Source organism: Aspergillus piperis (genome assembly GCF_003184755.1).
Source record: "Aspergillus piperis CBS 112811 unplaced genomic scaffold BO85scaffold_9, whole genome shotgun sequence".
NCBI lineage: Eukaryota > Fungi > Ascomycota > Eurotiomycetes > Eurotiales > Aspergillaceae > Aspergillus > Aspergillus piperis.
This window is the reverse complement of record NW_020291599.1, coordinates 540,851-567,597: the sequence shown is the minus strand read 5'-3', so window position 1 is coordinate 567,597 and position 26,747 is coordinate 540,851. Positions and strand designations below refer to the sequence as shown.

Below are 26,747 nucleotides of genomic sequence, written 5' to 3'. Positions count from 1 at the left end.
CAATGTTTGCGAACCATTACGGTGGAATGGACCGATGTAGCTCAGTGCCAGGGGTAAGATCTTGGGAGGGATATCTAATAGGTCGTGGCGCCTAAAGCTGTTTATGTTAATCTTCAGACAGTCATGAGCGGACAACAATCTACTCCTTCGATGTCTTGCTCCTGACTTTCTCCTTTACAAACACCTCTCCCATCAATTGGTCCTTCTCTCTACCTACGGTCGCTTCCAGGATGGCATATCTTGCTGTCGCAGGCGCCTACGCTTTCGCAGCGTTGCTCGTTGCGATAGTCTTGAATGTCGCGCGCCAGTTGCTCGTTCGCAACGAGAAAGAACCACCTGTTGTCTTTCATTGGATTCCCTTCCTGGGAAGCACAATCAGCTATGGAATGGATCCCTATGCATTCTTCTTCTCCTGCAGGAAAAAGGTCAGCTACTGTGCATCATGCGATGGCCAATGATTACTGATCAAAGTGGCTGAATAGTACGGGGACATCTTCAGCTTCGTGCTCCTGGGCAAAAAGACCACCGTATACTTGGGCGTTCAAGGCAACGATTTCATCCTCAATGGCAAACTCAAGGACGTGAGCGCGGAAGAGGTCTACAGCCCTCTCACCACCCCGGTGTTCGGGTCCGACGTTGTGTACGATTGCCCTAATTCCAAGCTGATGGAACAAAAGAAATTCATCAAGTTTGGCCTCACGCAAGCGGCGCTCGAGTCACACGTCCAGCTGATTGAAAAGGAGACACTCGACTATCTCCGAGACTCTCCACGGTTCAACGGTGCGAGTGGAGTCATTGATATTCCTGCTGCCATGGCTGAGATTACAATCTATACTGCTGGACGCGCGTTGCAGGGCGAGGAGGTCCGCAAGAAGCTTACTGCAGAGTTCGCTGAACTGTACCACGATCTAGACAAGGGGTTCAGCCCCATCAACTTTATGCTCCCTTGGGCTCCGTTGCCGCACAACCGGAAGCGTGATGCTGCTCATGCTCGGATGAGAGAGATATACACGGACATCATCAACGAACGGCGCAAGAATCCCGACGAGGAGAAGTCCGACATGATCTGGAACCTGATGCATTGCACCTACAAGAATGGACAGCCAGTACCGGACAAAGAGATTGCCCACATGATGATCACTCTGTTGATGGCAGGGCAACACTCTTCTTCCTCAATCAGCTCTTGGATCATGTTGCGTCTAGCCTCTGAGCCTCAAGTGCTTGAAGAGCTCTATCAAGAACAGTTGGCCAGCCTCAGCAACAGGAACGGGGTCTTCGAGCCATTGCAGTATCAGGACCTTGACAAGCTGCCACTCCTCCAGAGTGTCATCAAGGAGACCCTACGGATCCACTCGTCCATCCACTCGATCATGCGCAAGGTGAAGAACCCGCTACCAGTACCTGGCACATCTTACGTTATCCCCGAAGACCGTGTTCTACTCGCCTCGCCAGGCGTAACAGCGCTTAGTGATGAATACTTTCCCAACGCAACCCGGTGGGATCCACACCGTTGGGAGAACCAACCCGACAAGGAGGAAGAAGGAGAGATGGTCGACTACGGATATGGCAGCGTGTCTAAGGGAACTGCTAGTCCCTATCTACCTTTTGGCGCTGGCCGCCACCGCTGCATTGGAGAAAAGTTCGCCTACGTTAATCTGGGCGTCATTATCGCGACCATCGTGCGTCACCTGAAGCTATTCAATGTGGATGGCAGAAAAGGAGTGCCTGGAACCGATTACTCGACTCTCTTCTCGGGTCCCATGAAGCCTGCTATTGTAGGCTGGGAGAGACGCTTCCCAGACAACTCCAAGGGGTCCTTGAACTAAAGCCCGCTTCTCTGCAAGCTACCTTTCATCTCCAGTCGTTCCCAACTAGTACCTTGTAATAAGCATCCTGTATGATTAGAGCAACCAGTCCATAGTCAAAGAAAGAGATATGACCGCTGCCCAGTCAGCAAACATCCCAACCCTGAACCATGACCATAGGCCATAGACCAAACCGAGGATGAAAACGAATAAAGCACGTGAGGACCCTCGTGTCATTGCTCCACCACCTGTGAAACCCGCCCCCTTTCCATCCGAGGGCCAACAATGCCCACCTACCCTGGACATGCGCATCAATACAGTGGCCATCCGCGTACCAGCAAAACCACGTATATGAAATACCAATCAGAGCTGCATTGAGATAAGGCGCGCGCACATGCACACGGTGGCGCCTACAAAATCAACAAGGGGGAAGAAAAAATAGGCAAGTAGAACAGCGAGGATAAGGCTAGACCTCTCCCCCCTCTCGCCACAAAGCAAAGCATAGCAGAGCAGAGAGAGGCATTTGACCTGCTGTTCCGCGGATGAATGTACAGAATGCGACCCAGAGCCTGCTTCTGAACACTGAGGCTGAGCGCCAGCAAACACACACTCACACATATACAGCGCCACCTGCGGGAGAAGGGCCCGAGTATGTCAAAATAAGGATTACAACAATAATATGGGGAAGGAAATTGAAAGGAGCGTGTGACCGAGCCAAAAAAAGAAAAGCTGCGGGCTGAAAGTGTCAGTCAGACCCAGTGATGTATTATGGATAGTAGTTGTTGAAGGCCTGATAATAGAACAAAGATAGAATACCTAAATGGAATGAAATTGCGATCATAATGACATAAAAAAAGTACATGGGGGGGTGGGGGAGGTATCGGCGCTGATCGACAGGCCTGGACCTGGAATACGAAGCCCGGAGGAAGCATCCAGAAATGGATGAATCTGCAGTTGTTGTAGTGTACCTAATGTAGGGGGACGGAGGCTCATGACTGACAGATTTGTGAATGTGAAAGGCTGACCTCGTCGTCGAAACAGGACAGCAGCTCTATCATCATCATCTCCCATCATCTCCCAGGATTAGAATCCATTGACTGGGGCCCCGAGGACAAGGTATCCTGCTTGCTCCGGATCACGGGCGTGTGATGTGAAATAATAATAAGGAGGGGGAGCATAATATCGTAAAAGATCGGCGGGAAAGTCGCTAAGCAATATTAAGAAGTCACTGAATTGATGACTTGTCAGCGCGTAATCTCGGGATTCCAGGAGGAGCAAGGGAACATCCGCAATGTGATCGAATTGCCAACGCAGAGATCTGGTGACCCGGAGATCGACAGTCGCCAGGTCCTGGCCAACGGATGCTGGAGGGACAACGCTAGAGATACAGTCCTTCGGCTCTCATCACCGGCAGACATGGGGAGCAGATGAAAAGACAAAAAAAGAAAAAAAAAAAAATGGTACCTAATCTAGTAGAGGTTTGGATTCTCGTCGCGGGGCGTACAAATGATGCTGACTGTTGCAGTGATGCCAGCCGCCATGTGACCACGTGATGGAAGTCGGTCTGGCAGTGCTGAGTGTTTTCAGGTCACCTTATTCGCACCTTCTCTTGGGCAGATGAAATGGATACGAATGCTAGGAGAGGCAATGCTCCCGTATTGTGCCGGCAGATGACGATCTTTGGGCATCGCGGGGAAAATCTGGGGAAACATCCACCTTCTGGATCTGTCAGAACCGTCTGCAAGTATCGCCAGTTGTGGAATGGGAATACTGTGCAATCTATTGACTGTAACCATCTGACGTTGACCTTAACATGTCAGTGTGTCTATCTTTGCTTTTTCCCGGCCCTATTTCGGCATCTGGCGTCGTCTTGTGGCTTGTAAGAATGGTGTGTACATGTCCACTGATCTTCTTCACGTTGGCCTCCACCTACTGGACGTTATACTCTATGTGGACATATACGTACGTCCCAAATAAGGCAGAACACCGACAGTTACGAGAAGAGGAAGGTCAGTAGGTGGAACGGTTACCTAGACTTCTAACCTAGTGTACCCAATTTGTTGGAAGGGTCCTATATCAAGTCTTCGGCAGAGTTCCACCCAACAATGCCCACAGCACAGCTCCTGATAACCGGAAAATTGGCTCGCTGCTACCCTCCATGAAGAAAGGAAGTTAAACTTAAATCGATCACACCGACACTTTGGATCTTCCCTTCATTGGGATTTGGCCAGCGATATTTGCCCCCGGTAAAGTCAAGCGGAGATAGCAGCCACAGATGATGCTATGATGATTCCAGACCAGGCGGTGATGATACGACTGTTGACTTGTTTGCAAATGTACATCGGTTGCACAAAGCAGGTAAACTGAGGATTCTCCGGCTGGCAATCGCAATAGGAATATACCCGGGTAATGATGAACATGGGTATCCTGTTTCTCATCCACATCCTCCTAGAAAGCAAATGATAGCGAAGTGCAACGCTCCATCAGCCTCTCGAACCACTGTCAGCGACTTCATCTTCTAATTTACCCGTTTGGTAAAGAGCATAGGCCGGGCAATGCAAACGAGTCGAGTTGAATAAGCAAGCGAGTGGTACAGCACAAGTACCCCCGTATGTAAACGGGACTATTGATACCGACAAAAACCCCGTTGGAACCCGGGCATTACCACTAAGCCTAAACCCCCGCGGAATACCCGGTCACTTGGCTCCAAATCCCACCAACATTCCGATCTTGATATGCAGGGAGACACCGACGCCATTGTACCACACCATATGGTGACATTAATTTCCCAAGCCCTATGCAATCCCTGATCCTTCAACAAAGCCACAACTCAAATTATACCGGGCGTACGTTTGTCTGTGCTACGGTGATTGAATGGTGATAAGTCTCGCCGGGGGCGGGCAGAAGAAAAGCCTCACTAAGAAACGCGTCCCCAACTTCCCCGCCAAATCATCGTCGTGACTAGGGCTTGCTCCCCGCGCCTCCCCCTCACTAACTAGGCGCACAGAGCGCTGCCTGTTCTGATTCGCAGGTGGCTTTTGCGGTTTAGGACGAATCGAGTAAGTTGAGCCCGGATGAATGTAACTTGGACCCACTGACGAGGATATTCAGGAGCGTGACTTGGGACCCTAATTTGAGGGTAATACAGCTAGCTGCCAGCTACGAGCCCCCCCGGCTGCATAACACGGCATTCGCAATGTGTGTGTTGGGTAATGGAATATGTGCGGCAAACCAAACAAGCGGTAGGCCTACATGGTACGGTTCGGGGTTTGGGAACGGTTGATCTACAACTGACTGCACCCAGCAAATCAAGCAATCGCCTGACTCTCAAGACGCCGTAGCTTCAAGTGTGAACCAGCAAATTGAAGTAACGTGAGACATATCATTGGTTGTGAGCTCGGGATAGCGCGTATTCGAGGTACGCCGCACCAGGAAAAGTCATTGCTATCATGTGACTCCTAGCTCTTCCGGCTAGCGCGGAAAGGGATCAGTTTCTCCGTGATTACTCCGTCCATACGACCTGGCCCTGAGCCATCAGCACCAACAATACTGTGGTTCCTGAATCCAGCAATCCATGCCCGATAAGGACTCAGTTATACCTGTTCTACAAAGTAATTGACCAAAGGTCTGACTCTCGACAAGCTTCAATGGCGGTTATAATACCACAAAATAGATCATCTGGTATGCGGAATTCTGTGTGCTGGAATCCCGCATCCGACGGAATCTCGCCGCGCAAAGATACACGCTAGCCTCCTCCGGCAAGGCAGATACAACTAGTGCGGATCGTCTCGACCTTCGATGGACGGTTCCATGTTGTCTCTAGCGGGGTTCTACGCATAGCATGAACTCAATCGGAGCGACGTCCTCCGGGCCCGTAACTGACGTTAAACGGCTGCTCAGTCTTAATGCTGGACAATGGCCTCGATGCACAAACAGCCACAGATGTGTTGTGTTGCTATACTTGGAAGGTGTTGATAACTTGATATCCGTCTATCTCCATAATGACGACGAAGGTAGTGATGTGGCTTGTTTCACCCAAGGCCGAGATAGCAAGCTTTTCCTTCTCGTAACAACAAGAAGGAAAAGAGCCCTTTGTCAAATTTCACAAGTCAATTGGTATGCGCATGCATGTCAGGACGGCCACTAAGGTGAACAGGTTGGGCCAATCATCAAGTTACCCGAGGCGGTCTACACAATATTTGGTTTCCCATGCACCCAGAATCCATATACATGGTCAGGTGAGAAGCACGATTGCAGTATCAACGAGCGGATACGAATGATCGTCCAAAAGATCCCTCTAGGCTACGACTATTCACCATCGGGCACCGATCTGGAGATCAAAATCTTCTTCCTTATAGCCCAATTATCTCCACCGTCATTGGCCTATACAGGAAGGAAAAGTCTGCTAGCCGCAGCCTGAACCCATCGTCGCCTGTGTGTATACGCTAAAACAGACTAAGATATTCGATACAAGCGGATTACATACAATCCACCCCCGCCAAATACCGAAAATTACCAATACCAGCCCATCGGGCAAGTACACCGACAAATCCGTCCACACAAACCGAAAGTATATTACCGCTCTAAGCCAAATGCGTACTGCGATCCCCAAACCTCAAACCTCTTCTAGAAGACTTCTCGAAGGCGCACCACACCAAAATCGGCATCATCGGTTGCCTTGCGACCGTAAACGTGGTTAGCGCCAAACACTCACACATGGCATGTGATTGATTTTCGCCTCCCGATGGCACTTTTTCGCCTCTGAAAACAGCTGGTAGGTGGCTGATACTAGCGGTGGTTTGAGATTCTGGGTAGTCGAATCAGGATCTCGGGATGTCTGAAGGGGGCCAGCCGGTTGTCTGGGCCGTAAGAATGAATGTATTACTCTACATAATCCTTCCGCTAGTGACTTAGTTCGCTTTACACAAGTCTTTTCTTTGTAAGACAACCAGAAGACAGACTTGATCCACAATTGATACAAATCACATTCAAGTTATGAACACTCGTGCTGTTACGTACCCATCCACGCTTTGACCTGGACCTACCCACCAAGTAACCTCAGAGTGGCTGGTCATCGCTGCCAATAATGCAGCCGAAGTATACTGTACACGTGATCAGAAGCGATCGTGAAGCATATTCATATGCATTTACAACGCCTCTCTGATGAACCCAAGTATCTAGCCAAAGATGTCATGGCCCTCAGTATGGTAGCACCAAGCTTTTGAATGATCAGCAGATCAACCCAGTCATAGTCGGCTTTGCCTGACTTCAGGCTTTCAGATCATACCTCCAACTATGCCAATACACGAGTCAATAGTAACACTCTATCTTCGAAGTCGACTATGGCTCGGCAAAAAGCGCTACGGCACCTTCTCACCCAGCGTAGTAAGAGTGAGCGACACGCGACTCATCAAAGGACCATGTTTCCCCGCCGAACTAGAAGGCCTGCGATACGTCGCGCAACACACCACCATCCCCGTCCCCAAAGTCCATCGCACATACCCAGCCAGCGAGGGACGCGTCTACATCGAAATGGACTACATCAAAGGCGATAATCTCCAAGAAATATGGCGCAAACCCAACTTCACATCTACAAACAAACAAGCAGTGATCCAAGAAATTGCTAGCTACATCGATCAACTCCGACAACTCACACCACCCCAGGAAGGTCTTGTAGCTTCCGCAGAACGAGGAAAATGTTATGACATCCGAGTGGGAAGCTGGCCCTTTGGGCCGTTCAAAACCATTAACGAATTTCATGAGTTTCTGCGCGGAACGATCCCGATAGAAGATACTACGAAGGTATATGGCGAAGCTGTCACGAAGTGTCATGAACGATCCGGATCATACTATCGGACGTGTTTCACACATGCGGATATCGCGAAGAGGAATATCATTGTTCGTGATGGGAAGGTTGCTGGGATCGTTGATTGGCAGTTTTCTGGGTGGTTTCCGGAGTATTGGGAGTATACGAAGGCGTTTTATACGCTTTATGATGTTCCGGATTGGTATGGTGGGTTGAAGAAGGTGATGAGGAGGTATGATGATGAATTAGAGGCGGAGAGGGTGCTTTGGGAGAGGTTTGATCAGCCGGGGGATCTTCTTAGGACTTGTTATTATGGTGGTAATTAATATGGGTAGGTATGGCCCTTTGTTTTATCTGTTGTTTTTCGTTTCTTTTTGCTACGCTGGTTAACATTTGTTGTAAGTTGTATAGATCTATAAGTTCATTAATCTGATATCATGTGACCCGCCAAGAGTAAGCGGGGGCCCTCCCCCGACCGACCGGTCAACGGAGCAGACCAGTGCGGTAACTTACTTAACAGCAGAGTGACAAACAAACAAACAACCAAGCAAAATAAATACGTACCTAGCTCGGCATTTCCCCGATCAATGATCCATGCGCGCGCCCCGGTCAGCCTCAACGACCGTCGTCATACATACTATACTGAGAAAAGGAAACTAACTGAAAAAGAATAATAGTTAGGCTGAAACAAATAACCTACCTTTCCGCTCCGCCACGTGCCGAGGCATAATACTACAATGTAACTAACTAAACTATCAAATAGCAAGTAGCAAGAAAAGAAGACAGAAAACAAGATAACAAGTTAACTAAGTCCTCCGAGTCTAGACAATCAGCTTACAACAAGAATAGCCAAGTCTAGATTCACCCACTCACCCACCCACATAATTAGTGTGCATATGTTATATGCGGTCAAAAAAGTGAACACGTACATATAATGGGGCCGTGTGAAAAACGGTGAGCGAGCGAAGAAGGCAAAAAATAAAAAAATAGTGTGCGGGAAATTAGAGTTCAGAATGTTCTCGGAGAAATAGAAGAGCAAATGATATAATCAAGATATTCGGTGTCTTAAGTTAGTTAAGTTTTTGTCTGGTATTGTTCCGAATATACCCCATTGTGTATGTATGCATGGATGTGGATGGGAAAGGAAGGAACAAGGAAGTTTCGGCATGCCGAGCTGCATTGGGGAGTCGGGCCGGGTGGTAGCCGGTTGCTGGTTTGGCTCGCTCGTTGGTTGGTTGTTCAGTTGGCTCGGTCGGGCACCGTTGGTTATTGGTTGTTATTATTCATGGTACGTATTATTATTTCAGGGCCTCGGTGGGTGTGTGTGTGTGTGTGTGTGTGTGTATCTCTCTACAAGGTAGGAAATGATGGAGAGAAAATTAGTTTAGTAAGCAGGGTGTCGAGGGTTGATTGATTCAAGGTGATGTATGTAGTAGGTGTTACTGCTCCACTTCCAGTAGCCATCAAGGCATTGAAACGAGCGTGAAGAAATCAAGATTATTGATGGATGGATAGTCCGTATAGCGATCGATATGAATGAGGGAGGCTGAAGGTGAGAATTAGTAAGGAAGGATAGAATAACTTACAACTATCCCGAATCAGCCCGAGTACAGCATCTGTCACTCAGATACAGTGTCACTGTATAACAGCACTCACAGTACCGGTGAAGGCTACTTTGTTCGGGGGGGAACGAATCACTTGGCTGCCCGATCTCAAATTTCGCTCCACAAGAGAGAAAGACCCGCAATTTGAAAAACTAAACTACTTAGCAACAAGGTAATCCTGGGAATTGACACAAGGGAAAGAGTGGAGAGGTACCACCCCCTCTCAGCTGACAAAAAACCACTCGCGCGGCGTCCACCCCGACTTTCTGCAGGGGCAGTAAACTCTTTTGGGCCAAGTTCCCCCTCAGCCGCTTTGCACTGGTGGTCGGGGTTGAATCCACCGCCGTGGTCTGGGTGTTTGAGAGAACCACGGGCTGGCTTTTGCTCCACGTTTTCGGGCAGACTCGGACGTCAGAGTTTGCAGGTTTGCAGGGAACTCGAGTCATCATTGGTTCAGGTGATCGGGAGATTCAGGGAGATATTGTGGAGAATTAAGAGGAAAATCAGGAGGGAAAAGGGAAAAATAATGTAATTTCTCTTCTTACTTTCCTTACAGAGTACACAAGTATGCTTTTCTTCCTTCCAATGGATCCGATCCGACCCTTTTTCGGGATTGTGCTTATGTTTGCTTTTTTGCGCGTGAAATTCGGTTGGTTACCATTTGTGCGTGTTGTTATTCTGGTGTCTACTGCGGTGGTTACTAGTTACCTAGCTAATTTGATGACACCTAGTTAGTCTCAGCTAAGGAATGCGACCTGTTCGACACACATGAACGGATTACAGCGGTCCGAGGGATTCTGTTGAATGCAACAATCTACGGAGTAGTTAATTCATTAGTAAGAAGAGTCCACTCCATACTACTTCAACTCCGGTTTTCCTGGGAGTACCCGCGTTACGTCATTGTGGTTGAAGCAATGAAGATGTCAGTGCGCACGAGACCAGGGCCAATGCAACTTATACCGAACTTTATACTGGGAATTAGTCCGCTATTCCGGTTGCATACCGTTACACAAATCGCAGCTCTACGATATGGCATTGTATCAATGAATGTAGACAGAAGTAGACAGATACGAGATCCTACTATAGATAGAATTTGACTTCTTCTCGCCCAGTAAATCTGCAAGGCTTACGCAGATGACCTGCTTATTTCCAACGGCACTGCGCAATAGCCTCCACGGCAGTTTCATTCGCATACGGCAGTTGTTGAGCTCGAGTCTTCACGGGAGAGAGAGAGAGAGAGAGTCTAGAACAGACAGGTAGAAGAATGCTTGCGACCGTTTTCCAACTCTAACAGGGGCTGATTACGAGCTGCTGCTGCACCTCATCCAGTTGAAGTTAATCTTAATACCTGACAAACAATATCTTTCACCAACTCATCATCCATCAAAGTACTCCATCAACTAATACCTCGGACTAATATGCTTAACCCATAAACCAAAAAGCACATGGACAGAACAAAATAAACAGATTTAGAAAAACAAAGTTAACCTTCCAAGACATGACAAAGTTCCGACAAAAACCGCACGTCTAACTCAATCGAACAGCTTCCATCCAACAAGTGACGCAAATTCCCGACCGGGTTTTCTTGATCTAGTCGACCCCGATATACTTTATGAACACATGCGCGCAAACACTCTCTTTCACTCACACACTTTTTTTTTTCTCCCTGATCTGCATGTATCCATCCTTATTCCATCGAAGAAAAGCTAAATAGAACTATACTAAGATCTCGTGGACCCAGCACCACCACCAACTAATCGTAGTAGTTCGGTGAATCGAACTAGTTTAGATGATGATGTTATCTATCCAGCAACTATACTATGATGGGTTCAGACCATGATGTGAACCTGATGTGACCCTGGAGTAATAATCCCCATCCGATCCCGGTTCAGTCGGCTTTTCAGGCTTTTTTGGTCCCCGTCATACCTTTCCCCCCCGACACCTCTCCACACCCCCTTGTTCCTCCAAGGGCGCAGCAGCAATCTGTCATAGATTGTTATTGTTGTTGGTGGTGGTGGTTGGGGTATGACAAGGACTGAGGTGGGGGAGGGGGGAACGGGAACCCCGAGATGTCTCTTTTTTGCCTTCCTTACCTTAACTACCTTCCATCATGCTTCTTCTTATCATCGTTGAGAAAACTCAACTTCGTAGTTTAATATTGCGTAGATGGTTTTACAAACCATACATACATACAAACATACATAGCCTCAAGCTTCAAGCTTCTATTTCCAGCTCGTTTTTCGCCTCCCTCTCATTTCCATTTATATTTTCTTTTTGAGTTCTTACTTTTTCTTTGTCACTATCCTATTCCCGTCCCGTTTCCTCATGGGGGGATCTTAATATCGGGCGCATGTGAAATGTAGGGTAGGGTAGGGAAGGGAAGGGAAAGGGATCAGTGCGCGAGATTCTAGATCTCTGACCAGGTACGACTGGTGGTTCGAGGGTTGGGGAGGAGTTCCCCTCATCTACCTACTTACTAAGTACTCTTCCCTACCCTCCTATTCAATTTTTATTTATTTTTTATTATTATTATTATGTGCTATTATTATTTTATTGTGATTATTTTCTGCCCATGCTACGTGTCAGTGCGCCGTAGCCCAGGCCCGCCGGAGACCACCACACCATGGTTTGGATGGATGGATGGATGGCTTCGGTGCAGAGTCGCGTCACCACACACACCACTTTCGCTATCTTCTCTATTTAGGTTTCCTCATTACTTTTTTACTTTACTGTTCAGCTAAATCAAGGAATGTTGTATCTCATATCATATCCAAAGTGGATTTTCTATTTCGCTAGATTTCTTTTGGTTTGGGTTGGGGGTGGAAAAACAACAAATAGCAATCTCACTGTAGCATACATCGGTGATAACGTGCGCAAAAGTTAGGCGGCGGAAAATGTGAAAAAAAAGACCCTGGAATGGTATGGTCCGGGTTTCAAGTCAAGCAACAAGTAGTGGTATCTGGTATCAAGAAGAGCTAAACTGGCTGTTCCCAAGATGCATGTTTGCAATGTTTTTCTGCCGCTTCAAAATAATCAAACGCAGGCTGTCTCACTCCCTGGCCCGATCACATCCATATTTAGAGAAAAACAATAAAACCCTCTTTTCTTTTCAGTATGTCCACCCATAAGAAGAAGTGAAAAAAAGAAAAAGAAAACAAGACAATGAAGACCGTATCCGACCATGCATCGCCAAAGAGGAAATTTCATCTGTACAAGCGAAATTAAGGATGTAATAAAAGGCGTTTGTCCCTCCCATGGCCCATATATAATGACAGCAGACAGCCTCACAATGCAATGTTGAAAGATGGGGTAAGATGAAAGGAAAAGGGAAAAAAAGGGGAAAAAAAGCAAAACAATGACCCGAAACGCATTAGGTCGGATATAACAGCCGTATGATCCCTAGGTGCGCCAATATGCAATGCAGTCGTGATGGTACGTGTCACAAGGATGATAATCAGTCGGCGGTCTTTACATGTTTTGGAAAAGAAAAGAAACGAGAAACAAGGAGTAGCCGTTCGAGTATCGGGTATCATAGTCAACAAACATTACCGATCCAGAAGAAAGGACATGCTTTGACACAGATAATGAAGGCGAAGACGTAAGTCGAACCATCAGTCAAGGGTTTCACCACCCCTTCACATGATATTCCCAAGGTCCAAAGTCGGTGTAATGAGTAAAGGATCCGGTTTTGTCCTTACCCTGACTGGTAGCCTTGGTTGCAGGACCACCGGCCTGGCCGGCTGCCTGTCCCTTAGATCCCTTCGGTCCAGGGTATTCTTGTAGATTGGCCATGTCATGCGCCGTATGTCTGCGCTTCAAAAACGCGTTGGCAGTCGCACTCTTCTGTTGACGTTCCCACAACAAGTGTCGGCGGAGAGACTCGGTCAATTCGGTAGCGAGCATGTTGCGACGAGTTGTCCGTGGGGAGTGGGCAACAGACTGCGGGGCGGGCTTCATGATGATGGGCTTCGAGCGAGGTACGTCGGGACCACGCATCGTCAGGTTCTCATCATCGTCCTCAGGCGGCGATGCAGGGATCGAGGGACCGTTGGGGGAAGTGAGACGCGAGCGTTGGAGGGCTGGACTAGACCGGGTCGGAGCTCCCATCTTAGTAGGCTGATGCATCATCATGGTGAGAAGGGAGCGACGCGAAACAAGGTTGGGCCGGGAATCCACACGCTGGAAGAGTTCCTTCTCCTCAACACTGGATCGGCCGCTTTCCGTGATCGAATCTTCCCAGTCCGAGTCCGAGTCCTCGATAGCACTCTCAGAAACCTCATCGTCCGTCTCGACGGCATCTTCGTTATCCATAGCACGTTCACGGATGGGCTTGATGATTTCATTCTGGTCCCTGAAGGAAGCCACCTTTTTCCTGAGATCCTGGCCACTAGCCGAAGGCTTACTCAATTCATCAGAAAGAGAACTGCGATGGGGCCCTTGCATTGCCATGCGATCCTCGAAAGAGCTTTCATCGTCGTCACCCGACGAGCCTCCGAGAGTGAACATGCCGCCCTTCTTCTTGAAGGGAGTGGGCTTGAGCTGTGCTGGAGGTTTGGCCGGGCCAGGTTCGGCAGCCAATCTAGGTTGCGACCGGTATGACGAAGAGATGACAGAGGGAGAGAATCCGCGGACGATGCTTGGCGACTTGATCAATTCGGATCGGGTAAGAATGCCGGACGAAGAAACGCTAGTATCAGACCCGGCGGTATTGCCATTGTTATCGCTATCATTGCATTCGGGCGCAGTAGTCGAGCAAGACTCAGTGGACTGGTTCGGTTGTTGGCTGAGAGGGTACGGGGGCGGGGTTGGCGTCCGCCTCGCAGTAGAGACAGAAGGAGGGGTGGCGGGAGTAGGGGTCGAAGGACGTGGTGTGATATCGACAACAGGGGGCTCGACTGTCGACATGACGGTGGAAATGGGTTCAAGGTGTTTCTTCTCCTTAATGTTCAGCACCATCCGTTCCAAACCTAAAGATGTGATATGCTTTTCCTTTCCGCGAGCGAGGCTGGCCATAGAATCCTCACGCACCACCGCCGGCTTATAGTCCAAGCACTTCGGGCGTTTAATGTGATGCTCTATCCGCTCAGCTTGCTCCGACGCCGCCGATTCGACACTCGCGGAAAGTTCTGGCAAATCCCCAGCTTCGGAACGAAGGAGTGGCAAAACTGAGGTAGTGCTGGAGGTCTCCGGCTCCACACAGAAGGTCTCACGTGTCCAGAGTCGCCAGCTCAGATTTTCCAGACGTCGGCCTTCCTCCATATAGTCGGCACATTTCGAAAAGACTAAATTCGGAGGTCAATTGTCAGCCACCAGACGCGACTGATACACGCAACGGTACAAGATGCACTTACCCATCCACATGCCATGAAGACTTTGCGCATTGGCTGTGTCGACCTTATGGATCTTGGCCGTATCCACCGTCAGAACGGGGGTTGAAAAACGCGAAGCCATTCTAACGACGCCACAATTTCGAATATGTTGAAGTTCCTCAAACGATTCTTTTCTTCCCCTTAGGAGTGTAGTTTCGGGGTCGCCGTCTCCCCCAAGCGTGGTCGTTCGGCGCGAGAAGTTGCGAAATAGACCTCTTCGATCCTCCAAGGTTACTGAGAGTAACGCCTCCAAGTTTGAGTTCTGCAGCGTGCTGCAGAAAGTCGATTGAGATTGAAAGTGGCGCCCAAGCTGCCTGTCAAGTGCAGCAGGTGTCGAGTTCAACAATTGCTGTGCGAGATGGAGGGTGGTATGGCGCAAGAGAGATCGATCCGGGGTAGGTCGATTGATCGAAGCCGGTTCCGTAAGCGGATCCTTCACACTTTCCAGTACTACCTATCCAAGAGAGAAACGACCGAAAACGAAAAACGGTCCGGGTGGGTGAAGATTGAACGAAGGTTCAGGCGTACTGGCGCGAAGTATGTAGATATGGCCGGTTCAGGGAGGTCGGGGATGGACGTGGGGATGAGGATTGAGGGTGATGGGCGAGAGGAATGAGTGAAGGAGGAAAGAAGGAAGGGAAAAAATCGAAGGGGAATATGGGGGAGGAGAACCTTAGTCTGGCTGGTGGAGCGGACGAAGAAAAGAGGAAAAGGCAAGATAGTTAACGGACGGGTCGGTGGAGAATTGGGGGGAAGAGGGAGGGAGGGTGGATGAGTGAGTGTCCGGTATGAACTGGTAACGGGTTCAGTACAAGGGGAAAAAAAGGGAAAAAGAGGCAGAAAATGGCAGAAAATGGGAATTTGACGGTGGCCACAAGAGAAAAGTCCGATGGGGGTACGTACCGAGGGAGAGGTACTGTGGTTGACCAGCGATGGGGGGATGGCGGTAAGTACAAGGATGGGCTCCTAGCCGCGCCTCCTCCCCATCCGTGGTCCCGGATGTGTGATTAATCTTGGGATTATTTGCGTTCTTTTTTTTTTATTTTTTTATTTTTCCATTTTCCGATTTTCCGATTTTTCTGAAATTCAAATTTCCCCTTTCGCAATGGTACATCCGGAGTACCCCCGTGGGTCTACTGGTATTTCATACGTCGTTATAACACCGGTAATATTACCATCGGTCTGTTTCCGGAGTCCCACTTTGGAACAAAGTACGAAACTGGTATTGAAGAACAATACTACTAGTCAAGTAGGAAGGCAGGTACTTCACTAAACCCAGTAGGGCCAGCTATACATCGGTGAATGCGTCTACACCCACCCCCCAACACTTGCAACCAGATGAAGCTTGACCCTGGATCTGGATAGATACATACTAATACCGTTCAGGTATGGACAACAGCCCCCCAAATGGATCACCTTCAAAAAAGCCTCAAAGTTTTTGTGACCTGATGCCTTGATTCACCCTGGTTCTCGCTTCATCTCGGACCGGCAGCACTATGTATGCATCACCGACAAAGCAAAACCCCTGGAGAGATAGCAATAACAACAACAGGGGGAGGGAGAAAAAAGGCCACAGGGGATCGTTCTAGACAAACATTCAAACAAAGATCAACCCGTCCTGTGACCATCGCCTCGGCTGACTAAGGACAAGGCATCTTTAACAGTTCACCAGTCAATCGATCGGGTCACTTGACTTCTCAAAAATGGGTCCCGAACGATTGGCCGAGGCGAAGTGCTGCTGATATCACTCCGCACTTCTCAACTCGCCAGGGCTGGCATACTGTAGGAATCGGGTTAATGATCATTACTATTGAAGACCTAACGATGATAGCCACTTCCATCATTGTACCCAGCATCCAGATCCATTTCCATCATCACTGTCAATCTAGGCACTGTGCCTAATCCCTCGCCTCGTCAGGGGCATTTGACAATTCACCAACCACCCACCGCTGGGCTATTATTGTTGTGTCCTGCTGACTAGTGACTTATTGCTCGATTCAGTTCAACTGCTTTCGTCACGGACATGCTTAGTTTCGGGCAGATTCTTGATATCCAAATGTGACTAAGGAAACCATGGGTTTTACGGTCTACATTCTGGGCACCTCCCCAAGCCACGTTCCTGTTACCCGGTCTCTTGGACATCAACATCTTACACACAGACTACCCGACTTAGTTCTGAAACCGGGCATTCCGGCACTTGACCTCATCCCCAATTTATCGATCCTGATCCCCTTTTAGGCTCAAGCGTGTCTGATCGAACTCTGACTTTCTACATCCATATGATATGTCGACGTGGATGGTTCAATCATCCCGGCTGAAATGGCCTGAGCACTGATCTTCCTTACTGTTTGTTCTTATTAGCCGGTGATGGTATGTACCTTCGCAAAATGCCCCAGGCGGAGTCGCATACCGGGGAAAGAGCGCAGCGTTTCCGATCTGGATGATCATCTCACACCTACATAGTTCTCCTTCCTCTTATCAGTTCATTGCTCCCTTTGAAGTCTGCTGCAGTTATGTATGTATGTACCGTGAATTGCAAGTCTCCAATGCCCTTTTACCCTCCAAGCCACGATACCCCAAAGCACTTTTGATTTGAGATTTAAAGTACACATGTCCAATGACTATGTATCCCTTCCGAATACCGGTCTCAGGAGACTGGTATACCTAATCTGAGTGACCCAACAACAGAGTATAAGCGTTCGCTCATTCCTCACCCCGTCCACAGTCACAAGGCGAAAATCCTGCCAGCTGTCACTAAAGTACTTGTGATGCTATCTTTGCGGGAAACGGTAGGTAGATAGTAGTATATCCCCAAACAACAAAATGTAAATAAAAAAATAATGGGGGAAAATACTACATACAGCACGTATGATACAATCGTTCACAAGGAGTAGTACATAGATACCTGGATTGATTACCCGCCTGTTCGGTTTAGCCCTTTCCTTCCCACCCTACCACCACCCCCCCCTTTTTTTTTTCCTGTCACGGGGCCTTGCAAAAACTTCCCAAACGCCCCGTTGCGGATAATAACAATATCAATAATAGACTAAAACGCCACACTTGATCCTTCATCGCGGATCCCCGGGTGAGTGGTTCGGGGAACTAGGATTCAGAAGATCCGCCCGATTCACCATCACCACTGCCCTTTTGGAAACTGACAGCCAGTGCCAGCCAGTTCCCAAGCCGTCAGCCCACGTTTTACAATCATGTGATGTTCCACGTCAAAGGTCCAGGTTCCCTCCCCGAACACCTGATGGATGAGTTGTAAACTGAAAATAAAAAGTTGCTGTTTCATCTTCGGAGTAAAAGCCGTCATCTGCCTGTACAGTAGTTAGTTGCTTCACTAAGGCGGGCTTCCCGTTGGTGTAGATTGTTTTTCCATCTTCATCCAAACCATCTCCAAATTTTCTCCGATGTATGAAATACGGGAAGTTCAAAAGAAATTATCAGAAAAAAAAAATAGAAAAAGCAAAAGAAGAAGTTCCAGGGGCTGAATGTGGAGGGGTTGTGACCTCGTCGGCTTATTGGGGCCCAAAGGGAGTTTCCAAGCCTCACAAGGCCCTGTCGAGTTAGTACTGAGTAGTAGCGGCGACGTTGAACGATCTGCAAGGCGGTTCACGTTGTGGTCACTTGCTGGTTAAAGCCGATCGCATTGCCGGATAGTAAACGTCATACTACGGAATGCCCCGTAGCATGGGGAAGGTACTACTCTATACACACTCATACACACTCTCCTATGTTAGGGAGGAGAAGTTAATATCGGGGGACGGATGGCCCAGGTAAACCCCGCAATGATATAAACTCTTACCAAGACTAGACAGGCGCTATTAATTAGACAGTGATAGTCAAGTACTAAGTCAAGATCGGCATTTGCGAACGTAAGTAAGTAGATAGTAAGTAAAGCTCCATAGCTAATAATTGAGCCCACCCGTCTTTCTTGCATATTCAATGCAGACAATAACCAAGAGCAGCATTATCTCCTAGGCACCAAAGCTCTGTTGGCAGGTGGAAATCAGGGAAACCCGTCAACATGGTGAGCTTATTCGCTTCGCTTGCAGCTGGGGGGCGGACACCTCCGCTTTCAATGATCCAAGTGCTCAGCTGCCATCTTTCATGCATGGAATCGTTCCACAGCGATGCTTCTAGAGGGAGCCACGTAGCTGCGCCCTAGCCCACTCGACCACACTCCGATTCATCAGGCGTACCTCTTGCAGGCGTGTGCCATGAAGAAAAGAGAGAACCCATGGGTGACGCCCATTTTCCAGAATTCTACGAAGCTACATTCTTATCTGGGTACATTGACCGGTTAAGCTTATGGGAAGTCCCAGTCATTCCCTAACAATGGGATGGGAAATGCTCCATACTCTCCGTGTTGTTGAGCCTACCCAGGTAAACTCTCCGGATGATGATGACGATGCTGAAGGAGAGGTGAAATTATACCGTGGTTGGAACCCGCTATCTCATGATTCCCCATGTAGGAAGGGCTTCACAAATTCTCGGGGTATCAACCAACTGTTCATTGACAATTGGTTGTCATTGTTCGAGATGACCTCGATTGTCCGGGAGAATCCGTCAACCGATGAGGGCATCCGAGGGACTCCCGCGGTACACCAGTGGAAGGCAAGAAAAAGCAATCCACACTTGATCGAGGGAGCTGACGTCCATGCCGACAGAAAGTTGCCGAGGACCATTGACAACATCAGGACGCCTACCTTGCTGGTAGAACAGGCAGAGGCGACTATTGCTCTGTGGCGTAGAAGCGAGTCGATGCAGATGCCACCTGCCAGAGTGCCAGTGTACATAATACAGCTAGTTAGCTAGCTAGCAACTAGTGACAGAGGACTGAGTACTGACTGATGTTACCTCATCTCCCGCCCGCCCCCTTTAACGTGGGGGCAAAACCAAACAAACCCGCAGTGGCAAAGGCCCACCCCCGAGTCACAAGACAGCTCCTCCGTCACATGATGTGGGGTCGTCCCGCGGCATTAATGCGCCACTGGTCGCAGCTGAAGGGGATTCCATGTCTATCTCTCTCTCTCTACCATATTCATGCTCAATCGAGGTTGATACACCGAGTTGACTCGTTTACAATCAAACACAGAGCTGAACTGTATAGAAACAGTATCGCCCATACGGCCTTTACTCGGCTCCGCCATTGTCGACTGCTCTCCTGACCTGCGAAAGTGCCGACACTATGATCGATTGCTGACTAGAAGCCAACGGGGATGGAAGGACGCTACTGGACGCAGCTGCATCACGTCAAACAGCGGCTTTGAAGCACCGGATAAGGCACCATGCATCAAGTGCAGCTTGCAGACAAAGAATGATGAACAGCAGGTGCCGCCGGTGTCTTACGGAGTACTCCCGCCCGACCTTAGTCACTACGAAAGATATCCGACAGGACGCGCAGGCTGGAAACAACAACAGGGACGGTGATGCTGTTGTGTGAACACAACGCCCGTTGCCTATTTCCTCTATAGGTAGTCTGCCATTCCTCCTTTGGGACTGGTCGAAGTAGGGCGTCAGCCAGGAACACAGTGGCCTCAACTCTACTGAGTACGGCACTGTAGATCATAGAACCGTCTGGATCTTGCACGACATGATCTACGGTATGTTGCTGTGGCTGGTGCCATACACTCAGGCATTCACCTGGAGTAGTAGTGGATTGGCCATCGACGTCTTCCATCCCATGAATAAAGCTTACGACTTTGGGAACTTCTTACGATCGCCAAAGTTTCCGAGAATGTTGTTGATACCATTCATAATCCCAGGGGTCACAAATTCATATGTAAACGTTTCACCAGGGCGGATATTGCCTCATATTGGGGTGAAATTGCCTCCTGAACTCTAGCCTTATTTTGAGACGATCTCAAAACTTTCTTCGGCCCTTGAATTCTTTATGCATAGCTTAAAGCTTGGATTGCGCACGGATATCGACTCCCGGGATATGCATTTGGAAGGGATAACGACCCGAAAACACAGGACAGCCGGGTACCACCACTCACTAAGCCGACCAGCACTAATGTATGGGTTGCTACGGAGCACAAAGTCCAGTATACACACACACACACACGGTCTCTTTTTTTCTTCAATTCCTCCCTCTTTCTCACTGTCTTTCACTGCTATTTCCTGCCTTCCCGTCAAATGCCATACGATGGGGGAACCGACGTGGTACGTAGCACCGCCGTTTCTCCTGAACAAGTCACATTCCATAATTCCCGGGCCGCATCCCCCGGACCAGCCAAAACCCATGAACGATTCTTGTCATGTAACCCAGGAAAGGGCCAATCTACCAGGAACTGGTTAGCAAAATAGACCGGTTCAGAATCGGACCTTTGTTCGAGAACCCAGCCTAGCGGCTACCAGATCATGCAAATTCGCAGCTCTCGCTCGCTTTGACCTCCAGGGGAATGGTGGGTTCTCCACGTAAATGCAAGGGTTATAGCGCGGATCGCATTTCAAGGATCTGAGGAACAGGAAAGGAAAAAACAAATCAAGCCCACCCACACACACACATCATTGATTGACCGAGTAAGTGCTCCGGGAAGCCCATTGCGGTAAATCTGAATTTTTGCCCTTTCTTTCTTTCCTTTTTCCTCTTCCTTACTCCGTGTCCTTCCCTTCCCCTCCAATTCCTCAACACGCGATAAAACCAATATAAAACATAGCTTTAAACTCTCCCGACTGAAGAATGAGCAGCAGTTAGAGAGCCGTATTGGACTGGAACACGGGGCCGGGACCTGGACTTGGACCTCCTTTCCTTTTACTCTTTCCATCCACCAGCCATCCATCGAAATATTCCTCCCTTCTATCTCTCTCCTACCTAGCCACGTAAGCTATCCATCTTATCCCTCATCTATCTGTCTTGAGAGCTCTTCCCCAATCCTGCAAGGAAAACCAACTGTGTATTCACCTACCTACCTACCTACCTACTTGCCACCTCCTCTTCCATTCTCTCAAATCTGCAACAATGAAAGGCACGTTCACGGAATTACCCCGGATTGATCAACCCCCCCACCGAGGCGAAAACGAGGAACACAGTGTAACTGAGTAAGTGTGTGAGTGTGCTACAACAGACAATACAGCCCAATTACCTGAGTACTACTATTTAGTCTAGCTCACTGTGTGCGATATTTAGCATGATCCATTGCATACATATGTTTTGCCTTGGATTGATAGCAGATGATAATAGTAACCTACGCCTTATCTATATTTACTACTACTACTAAGTACTCCGTACATAAATCACGCAAATTTCCTTTTAATTGACCGTAAGTAAAGTAGAATCAGCCAGCGGGTTGCCTCATTGGGTATGCCTTGTCTTGCTGAAGAATAATAATAAGTGAGTGGTAGTGGTAGTGGTAGTGGTTTACTCCTTGATTCAGGGGACGGACGGACGTAATTCAAGTATGTATGTTTTGAAAGACAATAAATAATAGTAGATCATTAGTTATGTAAGTATGTATGTATGTATGGACTTACATATTTTTCAATAATATATTACTATACTATATGTACTTGAATACACCCGCGCCTTTTATTTTTTTCTATCGCTATACGAGTGGCTATGGCTTTAGATCGCGTCAAGTACTTCAGTGAGTATTGTATTAAGTAGGGAAGGATGCTATCTCTTCGGAGATAGTAGAAACCAGGATGAGGCAATAAACCGAGCAGTAGAACAAATCGTCATCGCATCTGCATGTCCCGGTATTTGGGTCAACAGGCATGTTCACAGATACCTTGTCCGGTTGGGATCGACCCCCACCCACCGCCGATTTGGACGTAAAACAACAACAACCAAATACTTACGGTAAGTGGAAGTGTGTCGCACCACCGCACACCCACACTCCCCCACCACTCATGTAAGTACCCATCTAGGTACATATGTACATAACATACATGAACAGGTGTAGGGTCTAGAGTACTACCATGCAGAACCGTAAGTACGGAGTCCGTTGAGAAATCATCAGTTGCATGTGCAGTAAGTGACTAACTACTAGTTGTCTAGTTGAAATTAGTTTTTCCGTTGTGCAACGTTGGCAGAATCCCGAGACCTGGTTCTAGGAAAAACAAATGAGGGGGAAAGGACGAAAAAGAAAAAAAGTAAATGGGGGTATTATAATTAGTAAGTGATTCCTTAATCGAGGTTGATGAGTGAGAGAGAGAGAGAAAAAATCCTCGTGTCAGATGACAGGGCTGTATACTTCTTCCTTGCCTGATTTAGGGCGCTTTTGTTACACGTTGGCTGATACCGCCGTTGATGTGAGTTAATAGCTATCATAGTAACTGGTCCGGTCGCTGCAGGGTACAGGTGGGAGTCATCATTACGCATGGGCGTGTGTTGAATTGCTATGGTCGATCTATTATTCTAGGCCCTGTGGATGTGAGACTCGTCTGTTGTTTGTTGGAAGTATGACACTGTCTATATGCCGTGTCGTTCTGCTATAGATAGCTGTTGTTCGTGGATGATGAATGCGGCCAGTTGGCGGGCTGGGCCCATGGGGTTCAATAACTGGATCAGGGGTTTCCGGGGTTAGCAGTCCTTCCCCGCAATAGGCTGAGAGTTCGGATTGGGAACATCGAGTAGACTTGTCATATTGCTATATGGGCGTGCTCTCATAACCGTCATCATCTGCCGATTGGGTATGGTCGGATAGCACACTCATAACAGAGAGTTCATGGGGCGGCCACCAAGTAAGTGTTGGTCAATAGCTGGAACCTTTCATGGCGATAAGCTGAAACAAAGACAAACTCGAGTTAGTGTAGCACGAAGAAGACATTGGTTCAAGTTTAGGCAGATCAGGCACCGATTCCGGCTGTCGCATGACCTTGCGATATAAAGTATCCCCGAAAGAGTCGGTAGAGTTAGGTTGACAGCCGCCATGTCCCATCCATGTGACTTGCACCTCGGATATGTTTCTCAGCTAGTCGGCAGTTTCTGTGGGCTTCGTTTCATGTCAAAGGGGGTTGCAAAGGCTATTGGCTTAGATCTAAGTGCTTTCAAACTAGAGCGAGATAAATTAGCCCGGGTTGCCTAACTCTATTGGTCCGGTATATAAGGTGTCGAGGGTGAACGGGCTAATCGGATCGCATAGCCAGGGGTGAGAGGTGTATATCTGGCGGTGCGGATGTGCCAATAAAAAGGCCCCAGATGGTCTGGATCAGACTTTGATGGTATAAATCAATATCCTCGTGAATGTTTAGATACGTCTTCACATGGCTGGTACCTGACTTTGATGTAGTACTTTTGTGAGGTACCAAGGAATAGAGTGCATGGAAAAAGACAGAAAAACAGACCGACGGAAATTGTGTTGAAATACTGTAAATACTCCAGTTACGAGTTTCAACATACAGTAAGGCTACAGAGAGACCAAAGAAAGAAAGGCACATACCAGAGGTGAGCATCATCAGATGCTAGGATCACCTCCTGCAGTCGTGTGATGCTGAAATCGCCCAAGTCCGAAGTAGCGGTATAGAAAGAAATAATGGGCGCCCAAGATATCGCTGTTAATATTGAAGCAGCGACAGGTGATTGCTTGACAGTGTTGTTGTAAGGCATCTCCTTGCAAACACGCCACGGCTTCTCGTTTGACGCCCTGATCGTCAGTTGCTGTCATGAGAAAAGGGGAAGGATTCTGCTCAGGTCCCACGAGACAGAATCATGGTGGACTTTGGCGCGAACGGAGGCCGGCCACGTCGATGCTCGCAGCCATGTGATGGCGGGTGGTAACCGCTGCGCATTGTCTCCTGGCGCTGCGTGGACTTTCTTTTTTGGGGACGTCGCCGCTTTAACCGAGGCCGGTTATTCATTCTTCTACGGAGTACACAGTCGTGCATCTTTGACTTTGCTTCAGGGCTGTGCGCTTCCATCGGACATATCCTTGTCCGGGATCAGCGTCATTCGAAGGAGGTACTGTCTGGATACTTAGCAGTTTTCTGGTCACCTGCTGAGAAATTACCGAGACTGGAACCATACACAAGCTACTAAGACAGTGTTCTGTTCATAGCACAAAGACGTCCTACGCTAGCCTTATTGCAGCTGATTCCAGATATGTTTGTTTCCCTTCGAGATACTCTCTTGTATGCACCATATCACATGATAAACAGCGGTGACAGATCGTAGCTCGAAGTACCTTCCGAATGGAATCTTAGCCATCCTACTTGGCTCTCAATATGCAAGATGCCACACTGGCCGCGATCGAATAGAATTTCCATATCGAGTCCATGGAAGCCTGCAGTACCTGCAAAGTGAACTCCTAATCTGCAAACGGTCCATGTCTGAGCAATAGTTCGGAAGGAAAGGTGAGTCAACAGCAGCCATGGATCATCCTCTAGAAGCGACATTCTACTGACACCAACGATACTGATGCTGATTCAGTGAAGCCATGACTAGAAGTCATTGAGGCAATAACCTCCGGACAGGATCAAATGCTTCTGCATCTTCCTCTGGCCAGCCATAGGCGCAAGGGTGTTCCTTGCTCTAACATACAGCCTCTTCAAAGTGATCGGATGAGGCGGCTTGAGGCACCAGACGAGTGTAACCCCATCAACTTCCATATACTTCTATCGAAAGGCAATTGGAAGTTTCGGCGCTTCCGTTCCCGCACACCGAATAGTATTGATGACTGAAAGTCATGGGACATCTGACTGAATTCCATATTCAATGATCGGGACTCTTTATCGAAGGATGGCTACTACAGACTGGCTTTGATGATTGGGATTCGAGAATCCCTTGCGGATACGCTCGACATTTCTCATACAAAGCATGCCGGTCTACCAAGGCTTGGACGACCGGATCATACGAGATGCGTTACCTGCAGATGCAAGCCGCGGTTGCACATCGGTTCGTACGATTTATTGCCCAGCCAAGTCCTCATGACTATGCTATGTCATGGCCTTGAGAAAAAGTGGTTTTGATCTTGGTTATATGAGCGATAACATGGCATATGCATTTCCAACAACGACAGTATTGTCACGAGGACCGTTCAGAATGTACAGCCGATTGCCAGTGACGATTCCTAAATCTACGGCAACTTGATCGGTGAATATACTCCTTCCTGGTTCCATGCCGTCGTCGAACTAGGCAGGATGAGATGTAGCTGGCTGCTCCGTTGTCCAATGTTGAAAAGAATGACACCAAGGTTTCGCGATTACTATATGCTTCTTATCAAGTAATCGACTATGGCGGAGGTTGCTCATCGACGAGGCCCGGAGTACACAAGCGGTTATGCGACAGGAATAGAGGCTTAAGCAGTAGTGAGGGCGGATGTGGTGGACTAGAACCAGAAAAAAACCTTCGTTTCTTCGACAATGATGTCGTCTCAAGCAGCCTTGCGGATAGACGATGGACCCCTGTCGGGCGGCTATTCCTAAGCTCGTATGAGCAGAGCTTTCCACCGTTGTGCAAGGATCTCGAGGATTTTCCACGATAGCGACTCGATATCATTGGAGGAACCGGCTTCTGAACAAGGACCCCGGGAAGAAGCGCAGAAGCTGGCTTGTCCGGTAAAACATCAGCTGCATCGTGACGGCTGAATAGACGCGATCGACCGAGTCTAGAAGTCGGATTTGCTTCTTCTTGCGACGCATAGCTACGTTGCTATTTACGGGAGAGTTTCACTGCTGGTCATCTGAGCAAATGCATATTGCATCGGGCTTACCACGCCTGTGCGCTATCGATCATATCCTCCGCGACGGGTTGTGAGTGGATGCTGATGTGCAATGCCGTCTGTTCTTTTCTGAGTCGTCGACTAATGACAAAAAGTAGTCGCCGGGCCAATTGATGGTCGCGCTCCCCTCTCAGTCTAGACGAGGCAGCCGAATAACAATTGCATTATCGCCCGCTGATCAGACGACCGTCACCAGATCACTCTCACCCTCCTTCGTGGAAATCATTTCCACCCATTCTGATTGTCCCTATCAGATCGCATGGATAGCTCCAATCCATATGTTGTTTATAATATGGTCTGATAAGGCTCATTCGACCAATGTTTTTGTCATCTTCTGGCCTTTTGCCGATCGTACTTTTATCACTCAATCACCGACTAACCCCATGCTGAGCTGTCAGCCCATTGTTCCTCTCCTTTTCCCGTCTCCACATCCCGCTGATCCATTTCTCCGTGTCTGATCACACACAGCGCACATGGCCCTCTTCGCTCGAAAT

At 48.4% G+C, this 26,747-nt stretch overlaps 7 protein-coding genes across 7 annotated transcripts; 3 read left to right on the top strand and 4 right to left on the bottom strand.

Moving 5' to 3' along the window:
* The first annotated feature begins 73 nt into the window (after nucleotides 1-73).
* Nucleotides 74-1,915, top strand: BO85DRAFT_305237 (cytochrome P450). Its single transcript, XM_025655366.1, has 2 exons — nucleotides 74-425; nucleotides 483-1,915. Exons 1-2 carry the CDS (start codon nucleotides 231-233, stop codon nucleotides 1,824-1,826), a joined length of 1,539 nt encoding a protein of 512 aa, XP_025515450.1. The 5' UTR covers nucleotides 74-230; the 3' UTR covers nucleotides 1,827-1,915.
* A 105-nt stretch (nucleotides 1,916-2,020) lies between these two features.
* On the bottom strand, nucleotides 2,021-2,959 carry BO85DRAFT_305307 (uncharacterized protein). Its single transcript, XM_025655367.1, has 2 exons — nucleotides 2,806-2,959; nucleotides 2,021-2,541 (listed from the first exon to the last, which is right to left on the bottom strand). Exons 1-2 carry the CDS (start codon nucleotides 2,867-2,869, stop codon nucleotides 2,216-2,218), a joined length of 390 nt encoding a protein of 129 aa, XP_025515449.1. The 5' UTR covers nucleotides 2,870-2,959; the 3' UTR covers nucleotides 2,021-2,215.
* Nucleotides 2,960-3,908: 949 nt separating this feature from the next.
* BO85DRAFT_449518 (uncharacterized protein) lies at nucleotides 3,909-4,278 on the bottom strand. Its single transcript, XM_025660178.1, has one exon. The coding sequence runs from the start codon at nucleotides 4,223-4,225 to the stop codon at nucleotides 4,058-4,060; it is 168 nt and encodes a 55-aa protein (XP_025515448.1). The 5' UTR covers nucleotides 4,226-4,278; the 3' UTR covers nucleotides 3,909-4,057.
* A 2,822-nt stretch (nucleotides 4,279-7,100) lies between these two features.
* Nucleotides 7,101-8,114, top strand: BO85DRAFT_421271 (aminoglycoside phosphotransferase family protein; the record flags this gene model as incomplete). The annotated part of the gene is made up of 1 exon (XM_025657924.1): nucleotides 7,101-8,114. The coding sequence occupies one exon, from the start codon at nucleotides 7,101-7,103 to the stop codon at nucleotides 7,935-7,937; it is 837 nt and encodes a 278-aa protein (XP_025515447.1). The 3' UTR covers nucleotides 7,938-8,114.
* Nucleotides 8,115-12,183: 4,069 nt separating this feature from the next.
* BO85DRAFT_305091 (uncharacterized protein) lies at nucleotides 12,184-12,828 on the bottom strand. Its single transcript, XM_025655365.1, has 2 exons — nucleotides 12,475-12,828; nucleotides 12,184-12,278 (listed from the first exon to the last, which is right to left on the bottom strand). Exon 1 carries the CDS (start codon nucleotides 12,746-12,748, stop codon nucleotides 12,500-12,502), a length of 249 nt encoding a protein of 82 aa, XP_025515446.1. The 5' UTR covers nucleotides 12,749-12,828; the 3' UTR covers nucleotides 12,184-12,278; nucleotides 12,475-12,499.
* Nucleotides 12,829-14,804, bottom strand: BO85DRAFT_305079 (uncharacterized protein). Its single transcript, XM_025655364.1, has 2 exons — nucleotides 14,567-14,804; nucleotides 12,829-14,497 (listed from the first exon to the last, which is right to left on the bottom strand). Exons 1-2 carry the CDS (start codon nucleotides 14,664-14,666, stop codon nucleotides 12,840-12,842), a joined length of 1,758 nt encoding a protein of 585 aa, XP_025515445.1. The 5' UTR covers nucleotides 14,667-14,804; the 3' UTR covers nucleotides 12,829-12,839.
* Nucleotides 14,805-18,925: 4,121 nt separating this feature from the next.
* BO85DRAFT_488255 (uncharacterized protein) lies at nucleotides 18,926-19,278 on the top strand (the record flags this gene model as incomplete). Its single annotated transcript, XM_025663514.1, has 2 exons — nucleotides 18,926-19,189; nucleotides 19,258-19,278. The coding sequence occupies 2 exons, from the start codon at nucleotides 18,926-18,928 to the stop codon at nucleotides 19,276-19,278; spliced, it is 285 nt and encodes a 94-aa protein (XP_025515444.1).
* Between the last annotated feature and the right edge of the window lie 7,469 nt (nucleotides 19,279-26,747).